Genomic DNA, 18484 nt, shown 5'->3' on the forward strand with positions numbered 1-18484 from the left:
AAACCTACAACCTTCCCTCCAGTATAGGAGCCACAGGCAGGGACAAAATCGGTATCTGTGCACTCGTCATTCACTAATAGAGGCTACTCATGGATACGCACTATACATTATCCATTCTCTGTCAGTATAGCATGATGCTGACAAAAAAAGGTTAAATGGAATCAGTATGAAATAAGCAACAATTTCTGTAACAATGAGTGGTTTTGATATTGTTTTATTTCTTCCCAGCACATCTTAAAAATCACACATGGGCATTTGCTTATAGAACAGTACAGTCTAGGAAAAGCAATAAAAGGAGAATCCAAACATACACCAAAAGCACAGTATATAGACTATGTTTTGAGCCCTTGTGGAAAACAGTATGGCTCAGTTTGAACTGACAAAGCTGTGCTGAAATCTCTCAGGAACTTCCCTTCCCACTACATATCAACATTTAAACTATAAATGTAAAGAGAAGAACTGTTTGTATGCATTAGTTACAGCAATATAATGGCTTACATACAAGAGCTTACCCACATGTAGTTCCCAAAAGATTACTACAGTCCTGGCAGGAATATACACTGCCTTGGAGGAAGACTCAGGATAAGATATTATTCAAGTCAAGTTGTATCAGAGCCAAAGTATTTCACAGGCTTAGCAAAAAAGGACAAAAATTAAGAAATATAATCTACACATATTTCTCATAAGATTTATCATTGTCCAGGAACAGAAATACTCATTATTCTGAAGGCACCATCACAGAAAAAAAGACTGACACACAATATAAGGAATAGAACCCCCCCCCCCCCCAGGCCCTGCTCCTCAGGGAGCTGTGTGAGCTAACATCCAAAAGCATGTAGTGGGTGTCTCAGGGACTGAATGAGTAGGCCACATCCACTAAGCCACATCTTAGGGCTACTAAGTTGGGACAATAGGAATGAAAATCTAAGAATGAAAGTACATATAAATCCCATCAACTGAATGGATATATGGAGTACAGGTCCACCATATAATCAGTGAAACAGACTAGATGATCCGAACCCACACTGTGGAAAGGATTTTCAGTATTTCTACATATAACTACTTAATTCCTGACATATTCTTGAAGAGGAATAGCCCTGAACTACTAAACAATCTCAGTCTTTAAAGACTTATTTATCCTCTCCCACTCATTTTAAACGATGGCTATTTCATGGGGGGAAAAAAAAAATAAAACCCCAACAAGGCACTGTGAACTTTTGGGGATATTCCTTACGAGGCCCAAAAAAATAATTATTTACAGAAACTGTATACCAGTACAAGCATTTCATGTCCTTTACGGATATGTGAACAAGATTACTTTAAGGGTTAAACAATAGGTTTCACTGGGTGCTCATGTTGTTCATGAGAACACTGCTAACAATAAGATGCCTGTTAGAAATCCACACTAAAACATTTTTCTTTTCCTTCTCTCTCCCTCTTAGATTTGGAAGTTCAGTCTCTGAAAAACGTTCTTAATGATATTTAATGTATTATTTTTCTTCCTTGTGGGAAAAAAAGGGTTCTAAAACAATCTCCTTTGGGAACCAAAAAATCTTTTCATGTTCACAGAACTCAAGTTACTAATTCTGTGATGGTTCTTTGGCTTGAGTGTTCCATATATCAGTGGTCTTTACATTTGCTAAGGAATTGCTGTGGTTAGAAGAGCACAGTGCTCATTCTCCGAGGATCTTCCTAGGTTCAAACTGGAATGCTTCAGGTTCACGGGAGACTAAACACCTCCTAGGAATATAACACTGCACAAACAATGAATCATGGAACACTTTATCTAAAACTAATGATGTAATGTATGGGGATTAACATAAGAATAAAATTTTTAAAAAAATAAAAAAAATAATTAGAGTGATAATATCTAGCTAACTATATTCTAAAGGGGCTTGATTATGCATCATTAATAAAATTATAAAATTTTGTTTTCAAATCAGTGGAAATATGAAGATGAAAAACTAAAATTTAAAGAAAAAGGGGCACCTGGGTGGCTCAGTCAGTCGGGCGGCTGCCTTCAGCTCAGGTCATGGTCCCAGGGTCCTGGGATCGAGCCCCGCATCGGGCTCCCTGCTCGGCGGGAAGCCTGCTTCTCCCTCTCCCACTCCCCCTGCTTGTGTTCCCTCTCTTGCTGTGTCTTTCTGTCAGATAAATAAAATACTAAAAAAAAAAAAAAAATTTGAAAGAAAAACCCATATGCAAACAGAACAATGAGCTTCCCACTCCCTTTAAAGAAAACAAAATCTCTTAGGCCTGGGTGCATTTTATTAATAATATATTTTTCTGTAACCTGTTGTGTTACAAGTAGTTTTTTACAAATTCCACACTAAAGACAAACAGTGTGGTTTAGGAAGCAGAAAGCCAAGTAACTTACATCCTTCATAGCAGAAACTCTATTCGATAGTTAAAAAAATTCTTTTACATTTTCTGAATTTCAGCATCAATGTATACATTCTTTCCTTTTCAGGACACTGAAATTAATAACAATTCAATGAATATATTGACATATGGTTCATCTGGAGCCTTGAGCAAAGCCGCGCTTCCAATCACTCGTCCAGCCAAAGGTGATTCTGGCTTCTTCGATCCGAAACTAGCACTTGTTATTTTCAGCTTTTCTCCCACCATGAGCTAAGCCCTAACTAAAAGCCAAGTTGCCAAAGATTAAGTGGTAAACGAAAAGCTATTACAGCTGTCCTTAATGCCTGCCTCAGTGTTTCTTAAAACGTAGAGACACGTTCCACAGCATTCCACTGGGGCTGCTTCAAGCACCAGATGCAGCTTGTGAATCAATCCACAAAAACTGTCTGTGTTCTGCACTTACACAGACTAGATGCTCAACCACAGCCAGCCCCATTTGAACAGCCGAGGTTACACACTTCAGCTTGGGACTACAGGGCTTCTTTGATCAGCTCTGGTTAAGAAGCTGTAACTAAAAAAGGAAAGGACAAAGAAAAGTCTCTGGAGCCAGCATGCAGAAAGGCATTCTCAAAAATGTAAGCTAGGACTTAGCAGTTACTAAGAGAATATTCTGGAAACCAAGTTTCCTTGCAACCATCTGTATCTGACAGAGTACACACACTGATGGAAGCTCATCCTTTATTGCGCTTTTGTTTTCCAAAATACATCAACACAACTACATTTACGAAGGCTTCCAGCTTCATAAATAACTCTTACTAAATATGTAAGCATTTAGGAAGTAAACTCCCAATTCTTCTGAAGAGGAAAGAATTCAATCCTTTCTTTGTGGTAAAATGCTGGGCACAATAAGCATGTGGTTTCTACAGTTCTTACAAACTAAAAAAGCTCAAGTTACTCAGTATAAGACGAAATTCACTTATGCACTGTATTTTGCACCAAACATTAAGGCATCAGTCTCTACGGGTCAATAAAGCCTGTTCATATTGAGTCTTTACTATTCAATGCCACTTCTCACTAGCAGCAAGTTCCTAGTCCCACTAAAACCTCAACCCAAATGTGACATCAACAAATACTAGAAATATGACTAATTTAAGAAAGACAAGTCAATATTTATGCTGTACTAAAAACCGAATAGGTTATGAGCTTTTAAAATTTTAAACAAACTTATTCAAAGTGGGTTTAAAAGCCTCACATAAACAATGTACTCCAGGCTTTAACTTTTATGAAGCCATTTTCAGATATTTCAGAAATATGAGGCAAGGTTTAAGTGCCTCTGTGCATAATCAAGAACCCAGTTCTCCACAGAAACTAAGTATATGCTGAGGTATCTCTCAGAAGCAGGTGTGAGAGTGGGGAAAAAGGCTTTCTGATTTACTAAATCAGAGTCAAACAGCACTGGTGTTGAGTGCTCATGTGTTTCAAAATAATCCCTGTAGAAATGATACCAAGAACAGAATGCAGTCATCACTATAAAATCAAGGTTGGGGAGTCCTGCATACATGGGAGAAGAAAAACCAAGACATAAATCACTAATTTCCGTAAGGTTCATGTAGAACAGTGAACACAACAATTTTCAGCTGTGACATTTATAGTTTCCTAATACCAAATACAGATTTCTGAGGCTGTTGAAATCTGAACTGCCTGGGAAAAAATGTTATAACAATCACGTGCAAAGGAATGGATCTGCTTATGAATCTGTAAATTTTATTTAAAAAAATTACTCAGAAACATGTATACACTCCAGTGAAATATTAGTACTGTATTAAATTTTACATTTTGATCACCAGTTAGAGAAATTACCTTCATGAATAGATAGATGCATTTTATAAAGCTGAGATTTTTATAATTCTAGAGGCAAGTGTAATTTCCTCATCAAGCATCCAACTATTTCAAATAGCAAGGGCTTTTAAAGCTAAGATCTGCTGGAAATTTTACAATTAAAAATAAATCACCAATGAAGAGAGGCAGCTTCTAATAAATAAATATTTAGTTTTTGTTATTAAACTGATATTTAATTTTGATTTGCTTACAGATTTTACTAGTTTGAGGCCAATTTTATTAAAAATTGTTTATCATTTTGAAGTCTCAAAAATACCATTTTGTCAATTTAAATTTTTACTTTTCTGGTTAAGTATACTTCAAATAAAAAAGGTATCAAACTGCCCAAAAATACTTTGGAGCCATTGCTACATAGACAGACAGTGTGTCCTTTTAAAGGATCGTGTGCACTATGACTTACATTATCTGATCAAGTATTAATTTTAAAAAATTATCAAAAGTTAGGTATTGCATTAAGAAAAGAATCCATCCCAAAATGTGAATCATGAACCTTGACAGACAGTGATTCAAAGTAATCATTTCACTTATTTTAATATCCAGGTTTGAATGTAAAAATGTTTGCTAAATGTGATTAACGTTCTCCCTATTATTTAAGAAATATGATATTTCAAACTTTTGATTATGGCATGTGTATTAATACATTTTTCAAAATTTAGGTTAAACCAGTAATTTTAAAAAGGCATTAAACCACTATTAAAAGCTAAATTGAAACTTTACTTCTATATGAAAATTTATCATGTTGTTTGGGCTAATGAAAAAAAATTTGTCATTGAAACTTGAGGCTTTCAAATTCAATAGTTAAACGGTAACTGTGTTTCGTTAGCCAAACGATTCTTTGAACTGGAGATATTAAGTGTAAGGAGGCTTCCTTCTTCTGTTTCTGTTGCAGCTTCTTCTGCATCTCAGCAAAAAGAATGTGAAATCAGAAACATCAGGACTCTTAAGCTGAATAAAGGCATTCATTTCACGGTAAACCTGTTCTTCACATACAATGAGTGATAAGTCAGCTTTTCTTATACAACATATTATAAGGGAACTAGGATATAACAAGAGGTTATTTCAGTTATACACATACAACTCACACCTCAGTAGAAACAGAAACATGGAGAACAAAAACATGTCCCCTAACAACAATTTTTAGACTGATTTAAGGTTTTGTAACTGCATACTAATTTCAAAGAAAAATGTAGGCCAAGCACCTCACAGAACTGAAGGTATCCTAAATAACAGGTTGCCTATGTTCTTTCATGAGTACCCTCCTTAATGGCCTACTCACACTAGAATGTGTAATCACTCCTCAACGGAATCCTTCCCTTGATACCGGCTTCCCAGAAACGCCCTTTTAAAAAGAGGCTAGATAAGCAGTGGATGACGCCAAAATCTGCCTTTGTTCCCAAGGGGAAGCATCAATACAGACCAGCTGGCAGCATCTTCCTTTGAAATAACAACTAGCAGCCTTGTGCTGCCTGACTAAAATTTGAAATGACAACCAATTGGCGGTAAACTGATGCACCTACAATGAGAGAGATTTAGAAATACCATCTGTCAATCCATAGATGTAGAAACAAAACAAATACAGAATGAAACCACTTATTTTCAACCAAAAAAAATTTTTGCTGAAATACAGTCCATGATATATTTGATTACCGGTATAACCGTAGTCGAAGACTTAAAAAAAAAAAAAGTGACATTTTTCGTAACAACAGTAATAGATTTATAAAAGGTTTTTGTTTCCAAAGATGTTATTGGGGTCCACATATTCCTTGACAGACTTCAGCATCCCAAAGCCGACATCAGAGATACTTTCCTTTAGCCACTGCTTCCGTAACTTGCCCACTAGAAAAACAAAATCAAAAATGCTTCAATATACACGATGATGCTAGGAACCAATCAATCTTGTGACCATGAATGAACAAACACTGTGTGATAAATGCTTTTATTCAAAAATGAGAAATGTTTTGCTTTATTTGATTTATTGAGCCCACCAGACTATCAAGCTCATTAAGCCCAATGTACTCCCAGGGGAAGCCTGAGCTCCACAGCGTCTCCTTTCTCTGTAAACTATGAAACGGAGATGAAGGAAGCTTGGGCTGAGACTGGGGCCCACTTTACAAAGAACAAAATGAGAAAAACATGCTTTTCAAAAGAACCCATCTCCTGTCTTAACCACCAAAACATGCCAAAGTTTCAGAGAAAATGAAGTTAACTAAAGAAAAACATCATCTCCAGATGAATTTTTTGGGATTATAGCAAAAATGGCAGGATATATACATCCATAAAACATTTTAATGCTTAAAATAATTAAGAAAATCTGAACCTTTAATGGGTTTAAGAAAAAAATGTGGTTATGAAACTTTCATTTGCATTTTATTTTCATATTACTTTTAAATAAATTTACATGTTCCCAAATAATGGTTATTTTCTTCTTACTGTTTTTCCAGAATTAGAGATTTTTTTAGGCACTAAATCCTAATCCAATTTAAACTTAATCTTCTACTTTTATACATTGTATAATGTTCCCCTTCTTTGTTTCTAGCTCTTGCTAATTTGAGAATAATGAAGTAATATGATGATCCACAAATAAATTATCTTTTTAAGGGCACCCAAGGAAAAACAAACTTTCCTAAGTATAACTTTTATAAGAAAGGATATGTACTTAATCTGTAAAAAAATTTTGAAATGTTAACTTGCTTTGGCATTAAGAAAAGCAAAGCAATATGCTAATTTATCTGTGGCAAAATGGATAAATCTTTTAATTTACAGACAGGCTTATTTGTATTTAGTACTTTTCAAATGTATTATTGTAATAATTGAATTCAAATGGTCATTTTCCACAAACGTTCATTAATGATCCAAAGTCATTAACAGTGATTTAATTGGCCAACTGAAATGGAAACCTTCTTTCATTAAAGTATCCAGCCTGTCATTCTAAAATGCAATCTCATTTATCAGGCTGCAGTGAAACACTGCAGCATCTGCCATTTGGAACCTTAAATACCATTTCAGGCTCCACTCAAACCATCTTTGTGTCCAGTTCTCCAGGAAACTATCAAGTTGTCATTAAAATTATAGCATGATTTCCTTAGAAAGCAAAGTATTTCTGCTTGACTTCTAGAAATAAAAAAGTTTGCTGGTATTAAGATGGGGAAAAATGAGATACAGCAGAAAAAAATCTTAAAATTCAAAAAGAAAAAACAAACAAACCGTCTAAAAGAAGCTCTAAAACTGGAAGCCAAACAAAACAAATTCTTATTCATGAGCTCTCTACCACCAAAAAGATGTTCTACCTGGTCCTCCTACTATCTCTCTAAAGGACAACTCACCACAATGCTCTAGCCTTGGTTTTGTCATCTTCAAAGGGATTAGAATCTATGAACTCCTTCACCTCAAATAGCCTATGATTTTAAGCGTTCAAAAAAGTTGCAAATCAGTTATTTTCAGATTTGCTCCAAGGGATTAAAAAAAAAAAAAGCAACTACTCTGTGAGTGATAGAAGTCGCATTATTATAAGCTACCCACACTGAGGCAGCTCAAGAGAGGGGTGAAGAGCAGTCAATGCTAGTCTCCACTATTATCTGTAATATAGTTTCACTGAATGTGTCCTGTGGTTATGGATGTAATTGTCCTGAAAAGACTGCAAACAACTGCTCCAACAAGATGGAGCACATTAGAACCTCAGCAGGATGCCCAACAGCTAGCTTGTCTGCCTGGTTTTACACCTCTAGTAATAATGCAATTCCACAAGGAGCTGAACCATCATCTGAGAAGGCACCCAACAGCCACTGCATATTTAATGAAGTTGCTCACCAAGCGCTAGAAAACAGAAGGTGCTTGGAGTGCATCATTAGTTCTGTCAGAAGGATAATTTACACATCTATCTTGTCAAATTTTCTATGGTTTATACTTTTACAATAATCAATCTAACATACATTTGATTAGTGAACTAGAAAGTAAAAAAAAGAAAAAAAAGCAGTACAGGCAAAATGGCTGTGGCCTTTCATAAACATATTTAATGAAAGAATTTAACCCCTTGATGGCAGAGGTCTGAGAGCTTCTTCCTTCAGTGATAACAGAATTTGAACTGAGGTCAGAAATCATGGCCTATATAATTAAAACAACCAGGAATCTTTTTAGTTTTGCTTAACAGTTTAAGTCAGCTACACTGTAGGATAAATGTACAGACAGAAAACATAGTTTAAGTTAAAATGCTCAGCCTTTCAACCTTTTAAGACTGTTAGTAGAAATAGTCTTCATAAAATGCTAAAGACCCTTCAGTGGCTATCTCAGATGAATCAATAAATCAAAACAACAACAACAACAAAATACCAAAGACCGTAATCTCAAAGAGAAAGCACACTTCAAAGTAGAAGACTTTTATTCTAGAGCTAAACAATACTAATAATGTCCTTTGTACAATCCTTATTTGCACTGCTAGGCATTCAGAAATTGGCTGACTGTACTGGTCTGGATATGTGTAACACACATGTGCACAAGTACACGTGAGCCTAAAACATTTGTAGAGCTCATTTTACAAATGGAAGAAATGACACTCTGTCCTTTATGTAGCATGCCATATTTGGAGGAGGGGAGAATGGATAAGAATAGCAAATGACAGGCAGCCGAAGACTATTTCAGCGTCCCTTGTGTGTATTCACACAAGTTATTCATGACAAGACATATGTACATTCTTACCACTGAAGCTTATGCCTCTTTCTGAACCTGGATTATCTGACATGGAATATTCATGACTACTGACTCAACTATATTCTTTTGACTTCTGATTTTCCAGAAGTATAAACCTAGTCTGAGAGCTAACAATAGAGCTACAAAAAGCCAAGATAGGGACCTTGTACTTCACAATTCACAATTATCCTAAATACATGCAGGTATTTAAGAGTCTTAGATATATTTTTAAAGATACAAAAATTTGGGCGCCTGGGTTGCTCAGTCGGTTAAGCGTCTGCCTTTAGCTTAGGTCATGATCTCAGGGTCCTGGCATCAAGCCCCGCTTCGGGTTCCCTGCTCAGCAGGGAGTTTGCTTGTCCTTCTCCCTCTACCCCTCCCCCTGCTCGTTCTCTCTCTCTCTCACAAAAAAATAAATAAAATCTTAAAAAAAACAAAATACAAAAAATATAGACCAGCTAAGTGCTGAACATCATCAAAACTGATGGGAAAATTCTTTCTCTGCTTAAATTAAAAGTGGAATTCACCTTTTTATAATCCTTTTAATATCTAATGTATATACAGATTGGATAAAACAAGTATTTTATGTTCCTCAACAATATACAGTACATTTTTAAAAAATTACTTTTGGGGGCGCACAGGTGGCTCAGATGGTTAAGCGTCTGCCTTTGGCTCAGGTCATGATCCCAGGGTCCTGGGATCGAGTCCCGCATCGGGCTCCCTGCTCCTTGGGAGCCTGCTTCTCCCTCTGCCTCTCTCTCTCTCTGTCTCTCATGAATAAATAAATAAAATGCTTTTTAAAAAAATTACTTTTGGAAGAGAGGAAATGGAAGCCTTTAGGGACAGTATTTGAAATCACAAGTTCAACAACCCCCTTTGGATGCTAACAGCTCCAAGAAAGAATGCATTTTGTGGTATGAATGACCAAACATGTACGGGGAGTACTGGGAGCGTTGGGTGTGAGAAATGTGGACATGGTAGCCAGCCTAGTCACCAAAAGTTATCTGGAACTACTCTTTATGGTCTAAGGGACTGAAGGCTTAGCAGAAGCTACCAAATAGTCCTGTTTTAAAAGGGATAAATCTGGGGTCTGCTAGCCAGAGTTCTTTTTAAAAAAGCTAGACAAATTAAAAACTTTTTGAATTATGAATTTGATTTTAAGATTGCAAAGATTATATGCTTATTTAAAAAACAAATTATGAAACAGACTGTACATTTAGAAGATTACCAAAGCTAAAGCTCAGAAGTAGAATTCAGCCAAAGCTAAAAGAACCTAACCATTATTATATAACAACTATATTTTGAAAGTTCTAGTTTGGGCATCCTGGATATCACTTAGCACTATTCTATAGGTCAGATTTTAAAGAGAAAATCTAGACTTAGCTGCTTATATGAGTGATCTGAGCATTAACTTTGTGCATTAACCTTGTATTTCAAGTTTGTTTTTTTTTTTTTAAAGATTTTATTTATTTATTTGCTAGAGAGAGAGAGAGAGAGAGTACAAGCAGGGGGAGGGGCAGAGGCAAAGGGAGAAGCAGACTCCCTGCTGAGCAGGGAGCCCGATGTGGGACTCGATCCCAGGACCCTGGGATCATAACCCGAGCTGAAGGCAGCCGCTTAACTGACTGAGCCACCCAGGCGTCCCTGTATTTCAAGTTTTAATTAATCCAACCAAACTACTGGTGGATTATGTAAGGGTCAGTGCTGGAAGATGTGTTGGAATCAGCCCAACAACCTCATGCCATTTGAGGTTCTGGCCCTATGAAACCTGTTAGGTACCGATGAGAACAGAGAACATAAGACAACTTCCACTCTGAGGTGATTTGACTGTGATGATGCTTCTTCAGAGGGAGGGTTTCAACATGAAAAGAGAGTGTAGTTGTCCATGTATTTGTGCTAGACAGCACATTTTTGTGTGTGTTTGGTTCTGGTAGAGGTACATGCTGAATGTTAGCCAACAGATCTCCAACGAGGGATGCTAACATAAGATGGGACTATGCCTATCCAAGAGTTTAGTTTAGTGCTTTGTGGATACTTAAAGTCATGCTTCCATTTCTTTTTCAGACATTTGACTTACTTTCTACTAATGAAACTTCCGATATTGAGATGACAAACACATGGATACAAGAGGCTTTAACAAAGCAATTAAAATCTAATAGGATTTTTCTTTTATTAAATATTTAAAATGTCAATTTTCTCCATGCTAAGATTTCATCTGTGCAATTCACACAATAGCTCAAAGATCCTATTGATCCTTAAATAGGTTTTTAGAGATTATGAAACAGAATTAATGTTTGAATTACTAGGGCCAATCACAGATCACAGGAGATCTGTCTTCAGAACATAATCAAGTGCTAATTCTGTTACACTTTCCCCATAGATGGCTTGACACACTTGGAATTTAAGCCCAAGTTGTCAATTGATGCCTATACAATGGAGTAAAAAGCAAGTGAACAGGTGAAATAACATGAGATAGATAAGGGCAGAAAACAACAGAAAACATCATATGCTCCCTAAAGACTAGGGCCATGTTTTATTCATTTTTGTGGTTCTGCTGTAGAACAGTGTATGCCACAGAATAAGAATTTAATATACGTGGGGCACCTGGGTGGCTCAGCCGTTAAGCGTCTGCCTTCGGCTCAGGTCATGATCCCAGGGTTCTGGGATCGAGCCCCCCATCAGGCCCCCTGCTCAGTGGGAAGCCTGCTTCTCCCTCTCCCGCTTCCCCTGCTTGTGTTCCCTCTCTCACTGTCTCTCTGTCAAATAAATAAATAAAATCTAAAAAAAAAAAAGAATAAATGTTAGTTGACATAAAAAATAAATATTGAACCACAGTTATCTATAAGTCTTGTTAGATTAGGAGCAGAAATTCAAGTATCTAGGGAAAGCTATCTGGGTTTCCTTAATTTCCATTGCTTATATTTGCCCTGCATTTCCTATATTCTGACATTATTTCTTGGATATAATCAGAGCTATTTTACAGTAGCTAAAACAAGAGGTGTAAGTCACAGAACCTAAAACTCTTTTCCTTCAAATCTCTAGGACTCTTTGGACTCTATAAGTGGTTCTCAACGGGGGCAATTTTGCCCTCCAAGGTACACAGTGTAATGTCTAGAGATATTTTTGTTTGTCCTCAATTGGATGATGTTACCAGCATCTAAAGGACAGAGGCCAGGGATGCTGTTAAACACCTTAGAATGCACAGAACAGTCTCCAGAACAAAATTATCTGGACCAAAATGTAAGCAGTGCCAAAATGAAGAAATCCTGGTCTACGTGCTTCCAAGGGGCTATCTCTTAGAAGCCCAAACAATTTCCATAAGGGCAACTTACTTCCACTGCTACAACCAACTGGATTAGTGGCAAATGGCTTATTGCCATTTGCAAGGTGAACTTGCTCTAAATTTGAGACTACTGACCAAATTGAAAGAAATTCTGGAGAAAGTGATAGATGGAAGTTACATCTGAGAACATCAACCACTGATGACAAATGCTACTTTATTTTAAAAATTAACTCCTAAAAACTTGAATTTAATATATATTGAAAAAACACTTGTAAGTCATTTCTTGCACCATTTTTCTAGCCAATGGGTGAATATATATATATATGAAATAAAGCTTCACAGCACTATCCAATACAACTCTCTTATGATGATAGAAATGTTCTTTACCTGCATTTTCAGCATGTGGATACCCACATGTGGATATTAGCATTTGAAATGTAGCTAGTGAAAGTGAGGAATTTTTAATTTAATTTCATTTTTTTAAAAGATTTTATTATTTATTTGAGAGAGAGAGAACATAAGCAGCAGGGAGAGGCAGAGGGAGAGGGAGAAGCAGGCTCCCAGCTGAACAAGGAGTCCCACTTGGGGCTCAATCCTAGGACCCCAGGATCATGATCAGAGCTGAAGGCAGACACTCAACTGACTGAGCCACCCAGGCATCCTGTGAATTTTTAATTCTAATTTTTTTTTTTTTTAAGACAGAGAGGTGAGAGAGGGGCAGAGGGAGAGGGAGAAAGAGAATCTTAAGCAGGCTCCACACCCAGTGTGGAGCCTGACATGGGGCTCGATCTCACAACCCTGAGATCATGACCTGAGCCGAAATCAACAGTTAGACACTTAATAGACTAAGCCACCCAGATCCCCCTAATTTTAATTAATTTTAATTGATTTAAATTTAAATAGCCACAGGTAGCCTAGTGCGTTTTCTATTAGACAACAAATAACAACATTTAAAAAAAATTGTAACTAAAGTCACTTTTAATAGATTCACATCTGAAAATATCTAGAGGGGGTTTTTCTGTTATACATTTTTAAAATTTAAAATCTATTAATTAACATGTAGTGTATTATTAGTTTCAGAGGTAGAGTTTAATGATTCATCAGTTGCATATAACACCCAGTGCTCATTACATCACGTGCCCTCCTTAATGCCCATCACCCAGTCACCCCATGCCACTACCCACCATCCCGCCAGCAACCCTCAGTTTGTTTTCGGTAGTTAAGAGTCCCTAATGGTTAGGCTCCCTCTCTGAGTTCATCTTCTTTTATTTTTCCTTCCCTTCCCCTATGTTCATCTGTTTTGTTTCGTAAATTCCACAGATGAGTGAAGTCATATGGTATGTCTTTCTCTGACTGACTTATTTCGCTTAGCATAATGCCCTCTAGTTCCATCAGCGTCATTGCAAATGGTAAGATTTCATTATTTTTTTGATGGCTGTGTAATATCTCACTATACACATACACATACACATACACATACACATACACACACACACACATCTTCTTTATCCATTCATCTGTGCAGGGACATCTGGGCTCTTTCCACAGTTTGGCTATTGTGGACATTGCTGCTAAAACACTGGAGTGCAGGTGCCCCTTTGAATCACTACGTTTGTATCCTTTGGATAAATACCTAGTAGTGCAATTGCTGGGTCATAGGGTAGCTCTATTTTCAACTTTTTGAGGAACCTCCATACTGTTTTCCAGAGTGGCTGCCCCAGCTTGCATTCCCACCAACAGTGTAGGAGGGTTCCCCTTTCTCCACATCCTTGCCAACATCTGTTGTTTCCTGAGTTGTTAATTTTAGCCATTCTGACTGGCGTGAGGCAGTATCTCATTTGATTTGTATGTCCCTGATGCTGACTGATGTTAAGCATTTTGAAAACATCTATTAGGATTAACTGTTTACTAATCATATGAAACTACAAAAGTTAATTATTCTCTAACAATCTAATAATGTAGTACAGGCATTCTCAGACTAACAAACATCTTACTTAGAAGAGTCTTGGATATAAAATTGCTGGGAAGGGAAAGTTCTCTTTAGAGGTCCAAAGAGAAGTATTAGTATCTAAGCAACCTATTCTATGATGTTGATACACCTGAGGGTGTAAACTACAACAGGTAGTTTTTGTAATTGCATACGTGGAAAGGCACAGGGATCAATACATTCTTTACAACAGATTTTCTGTCAGTTCTCAAATCTGTTTATCCTATGATATAGCTGTAATAATTAAATGTTCAGTGAAATTATGGGTTAAATTGGCTTTTACAGTCTGGTCTTGAAGTCTATTACAACATTGCTTCAGTGGAAAAATATTATAATCAACTAATAAGTTTTGTGAGAAAAAGCCAGTCACAAAGAAGAAATCAAAGGAAAAAAAATAATTTAAAGGGCAAAACAAACTTTCTGCTATATTATGGTAATCTGATATTCAATACTGGAAAGGCTATACTCATCTGATAGGCATCAAAAGATGAAAATCACAACCAGGATACTGACATTGATATAGTCAAGATACAGAACAATTCCATCACCACAAGGATCCCTGTGTTGTCAGTTTTACAGTCACCCCTTCCCCACAACCAGCTCCTGGAAATGTTAATCTATTCTCTATTTCTGTAATTCGGTCATTTCAATAATGTCATAGAAATGGAAGCACACTGTATTACTCTTTAGGGATGGGCTTTCTTTTACTCATCATAATTCCCTGGACAGTCCTCCAAGTCGTTGCATGCACTGATAGTTGGTTCCTTCTTATTGCTGAGGAGTTTTCCATGGTACGGATGTACCAACCACTAGCTGAAGGACATCTAGGCTGTTTCCAGTTTGGGACTCTTATAAAGCTGCTCTGAATATTCAAGCACAGGTTTTTGTGTGAGCCTAAGTTTTTAATTCTCTGGTATACACAAGAGTGTAATTGTTGGGTTAAAATCGTAGTTGCATGTTTGATTTTATAAAAAACTGGCAAAGTGTCTACAGAGTGGCTGTACCACTTTGCATTCCCCCCAACAATGTATTATTGATCTAGTTTCTTCATATCCTCACCAGCATTTGATACTGTCACTATTTTTTTTAATTTTAGCTTTCTGACAGGTGTGTAGTGATTTCCTGTGTGGCTTTAATTTGCGTTTTCTTTTTTTTTTTTTTTTTTTAAGATTTTATTTATTTGACAGAGAGAGAGATAGCGAGAGCAGGAACACAAGCAGGGGGAGTGGGAGAGGGAGAAGCAGGCCTCCCGCGGAGCAGGAAGCCCGATGCGGGGCTCGATCCCAGGACCCTGGGATCATGACCCGAGCCAAAGGCAGACGCTTAACGACTGAGCCACCCAGGCGCCCCTAATTTGCGTTTTCTTAATAGCTAATGATGTTGAGCCTCTTTTCATGTGATTATTTAACATCTGTATATCCTCTTCAGTGAAATGATTCTTCATATCTTTTGCCCACTTTCTGATTGGACTGTTTGCATCTTACTCTTCAGTTTTGAGAATTTTTTATATATTACAGACACAGGCCTTTTGTTGGACATGTGGTTTGCATGTATTTTCTACCACTCTGTAGCTTATCTTTTTATCCACTTATCAGATTCCTTCACAGAGCAAACGTTTTTAATTTTGATGAAATCCAATTTATCAACTTTTACTTTAATGGACTGTATTTTTGGTGACCAGCCTAAGAACTCTTTGACTCTAGACGCTGAAGATTTTTTCCTGTTTCCTTCTAAAAGTTTTAATATTTTATGTTTACAATTAAGTCCATTATCAATTTTGAGTTAATTTTGGTATAAGATGTTGAAATTTAGGTCTAGGGCTTTTTTTGTTTTTTTTGGCTTATGGATATCCACCTACTACAGCACCGTTTGTTGGAACTACTATATATTTCCTCTACTGGATTGCTTCTGTATTGTTGTCAAACTCAGCTGGACATACTGGGGGGGGGGGTTCTATTCTGTTCCATTGATGATGTTTCTCTCTCTCCTCTAACAACACAGTCCTGATTTTACTATATAAGTCTTATATAGTAAATAGAGCTATAATATAAGTCTTGAAATCAAGTAGATAGATTCCTATGACTTTAGTCTTCTTTTTCCTGATTGTTTTGGCTATCTAGTTCCTTTGTCTTGCCATATAAATTATAGAATAATCTTTTCTATGTCTACTAAAAATTTTGCTGAAATTTTAACAGGAATCACATTAAACAAATAAATAAATCTGGAAATGACCATCTTCACTATTTCTAGTTTTCAACCAATCCATGAACATGGTCTCTCCATTTATTTAGGTCTTCTTTGCTTTTTTTCATCAACATGCTATAATTCTCAGAATACTGATCCTGTATATATTTTGTTAGATTTATGCCTAAGTATGTACAAATTTTGTTAGATTTATGTTCACTTCCTTTTCTTCAAATCAACTAGAAATTGTATTTTAAATTTCAGTTTCTCTCTGTTTGTTCTTAATATTAAAAATGTGATTGATTTTTGTGTGTGCTCTTAAATTCTGCAATCTTGCTGATCTTGTTTTTATAGATTCTTAGGGATTTTCTACATAGTTATGGCATCTATTAATAGCAAGAATTTTATTTCTTCCTTTACAAGATGCATGTCTTTTATTTCATACTATGGTTTTAACAAAGGGCTTCAAAGCCAATCTTTTCCTCATTCTTTTGAGTAGTCTCTTTTTTACTTTTAAAGTTTCAGATACTACCGGATTCTGTTAAGACCACACACACACACACACACACAAAACTTGGGAGTAGCTGCCCCACAATTATTCTCTGAACAATAGGAAATAATTTTGGCGAGGTAAAGACACCAATATTTAAACTAAGTCTGGTTTTATTTAATCAAAGAATTGTACTTCCTGACAAGGACTTAAGTATAATTTTAGCCAATGAACAACTTGAAAACTTAAGTCATAAAATGAAATTAAGTACATGGCTGATATAAACTCTTTAAACTGACCAGCTTGTCAGTTACAAAAACAAGCACTATGAAGATTAAGTTAAGCAGGCTTTATATTTCCTATAGCCTCCAGTTCCAGACTACATCTGTTTTCTTTGATACACAAAACCAGAGTTAAAATAGCTCCATTTATCACAGCATGATTATAGGCAGACAAACCAGCCTGTCTGTTTCCAGATAGAGAAAGCAACCGTTATTAATCACAATTACAGGCCAAACCCTCTAAGAGAAATTGTATCAATATTCTCCCAACCCCCAGCCCTTCTACTCTCTAACTCAAAAATGGTACTGAGAATGTCACAACACTTGGTGAAGGTCAGTAAATAAAGATGATACTATGAGGTCAACTTGAGTCTTAAGTTCAGGATGCAAATTAAGGAAAATCTTTTATTCACATAAAAAGAAGCGATCTCTCAAAAGCTCTATCATTAGTTAAGTTTAGCAGGACAATTAAACCCATTCTATTTCAAATTTATATAGAAAGGTTTCCTTTTTATGAAACCAGACTGAACAGCACAGGATATTTGATATTTATAAATTAGATAATTAACTTTAAGCAGGAGGCATTTATGAAAATAGACATTTTTGTATAGCATATTTTGTAGCCAAGAGTGTGAATGATATTTCTCTTTTCATACAGATTTTAATAGAACTTCCTATAGAATGAGACCAACTACAGATTACAACTGAAAATATGTTAGGACACTTGTTGTATCATATCCCTTGAATATATTAATGTATCCCTTTCATGTAAACTGTAACACTTTCTTCAATGGTTAAGAATATAAACCAGAGGGGCACCTGGGTGGCTCAGTTGGTTAGGCAACTGCCTTTGGCTCAGGTCATGATCCTGGAGTCCCTGGATCGAGTCCCGCATTGGGCTCCCTGTTGGGCAGGGAGTCTGCTTCTCCCTCTGACCCTCCCCCTTCTCATGTGCTCTCTCTCTCTCATTCTCTCTCTCGCAAATAAATAAAATCTTAAAAAAAAAAAAAAAAAAAAAAAAAAAAAGAATATAAACCAGAGTTTCCATTTGGAGTTGTCTACTGCTATTTTTTAGGCTATTTTTTTTTAAGCAGCTACTATATGCAAGGCACCTGAGATGCTTTACATACATTATCACATGTAATTCTTATAATAATATACAAGATAGGTACTATTATTCCTAATTTGCGGAAGAGAACACTAGCTCAGAGAAGTTATTTCCCTAAGGTCACACAGCTAGTTAAGTGCAAAAGCCAGGAGTCAAATACAGGCTCAATCCCAGGACCCTGGGATCATGACCTGAGCCGAAGGCAGAC

At 36.4% G+C, this 18484-nt stretch overlaps 1 protein-coding gene across 1 annotated transcript in view; it reads right to left on the reverse strand.

Annotated features, from left to right (window-relative positions):
- Positions 1–2250: 2250 nt before the first annotated feature.
- The window catches only part of AGPS (alkylglycerone phosphate synthase), a 150887-nt gene continuing 134653 nt past the window's right edge, over positions 2251–18484 (reverse strand). The window contains exon 20 of the mRNA XM_035007668.1: positions 2251–6096. Within this exon, the coding sequence (XP_034863559.1) occupies positions 5975–6096 (122 nt within the window). The 3' untranslated portion in view covers positions 2251–5974. The remainder of the gene's footprint in view (positions 6097–18484) is intronic.

The sequence above is a fragment of the Mirounga leonina genome, unplaced genomic scaffold, assembly GCF_011800145.1.
Source record: "Mirounga leonina isolate KUSES-001 unplaced genomic scaffold, KU_Mleo_1.0 Mir_151, whole genome shotgun sequence".
NCBI lineage: Eukaryota > Metazoa > Chordata > Mammalia > Carnivora > Phocidae > Mirounga > Mirounga leonina.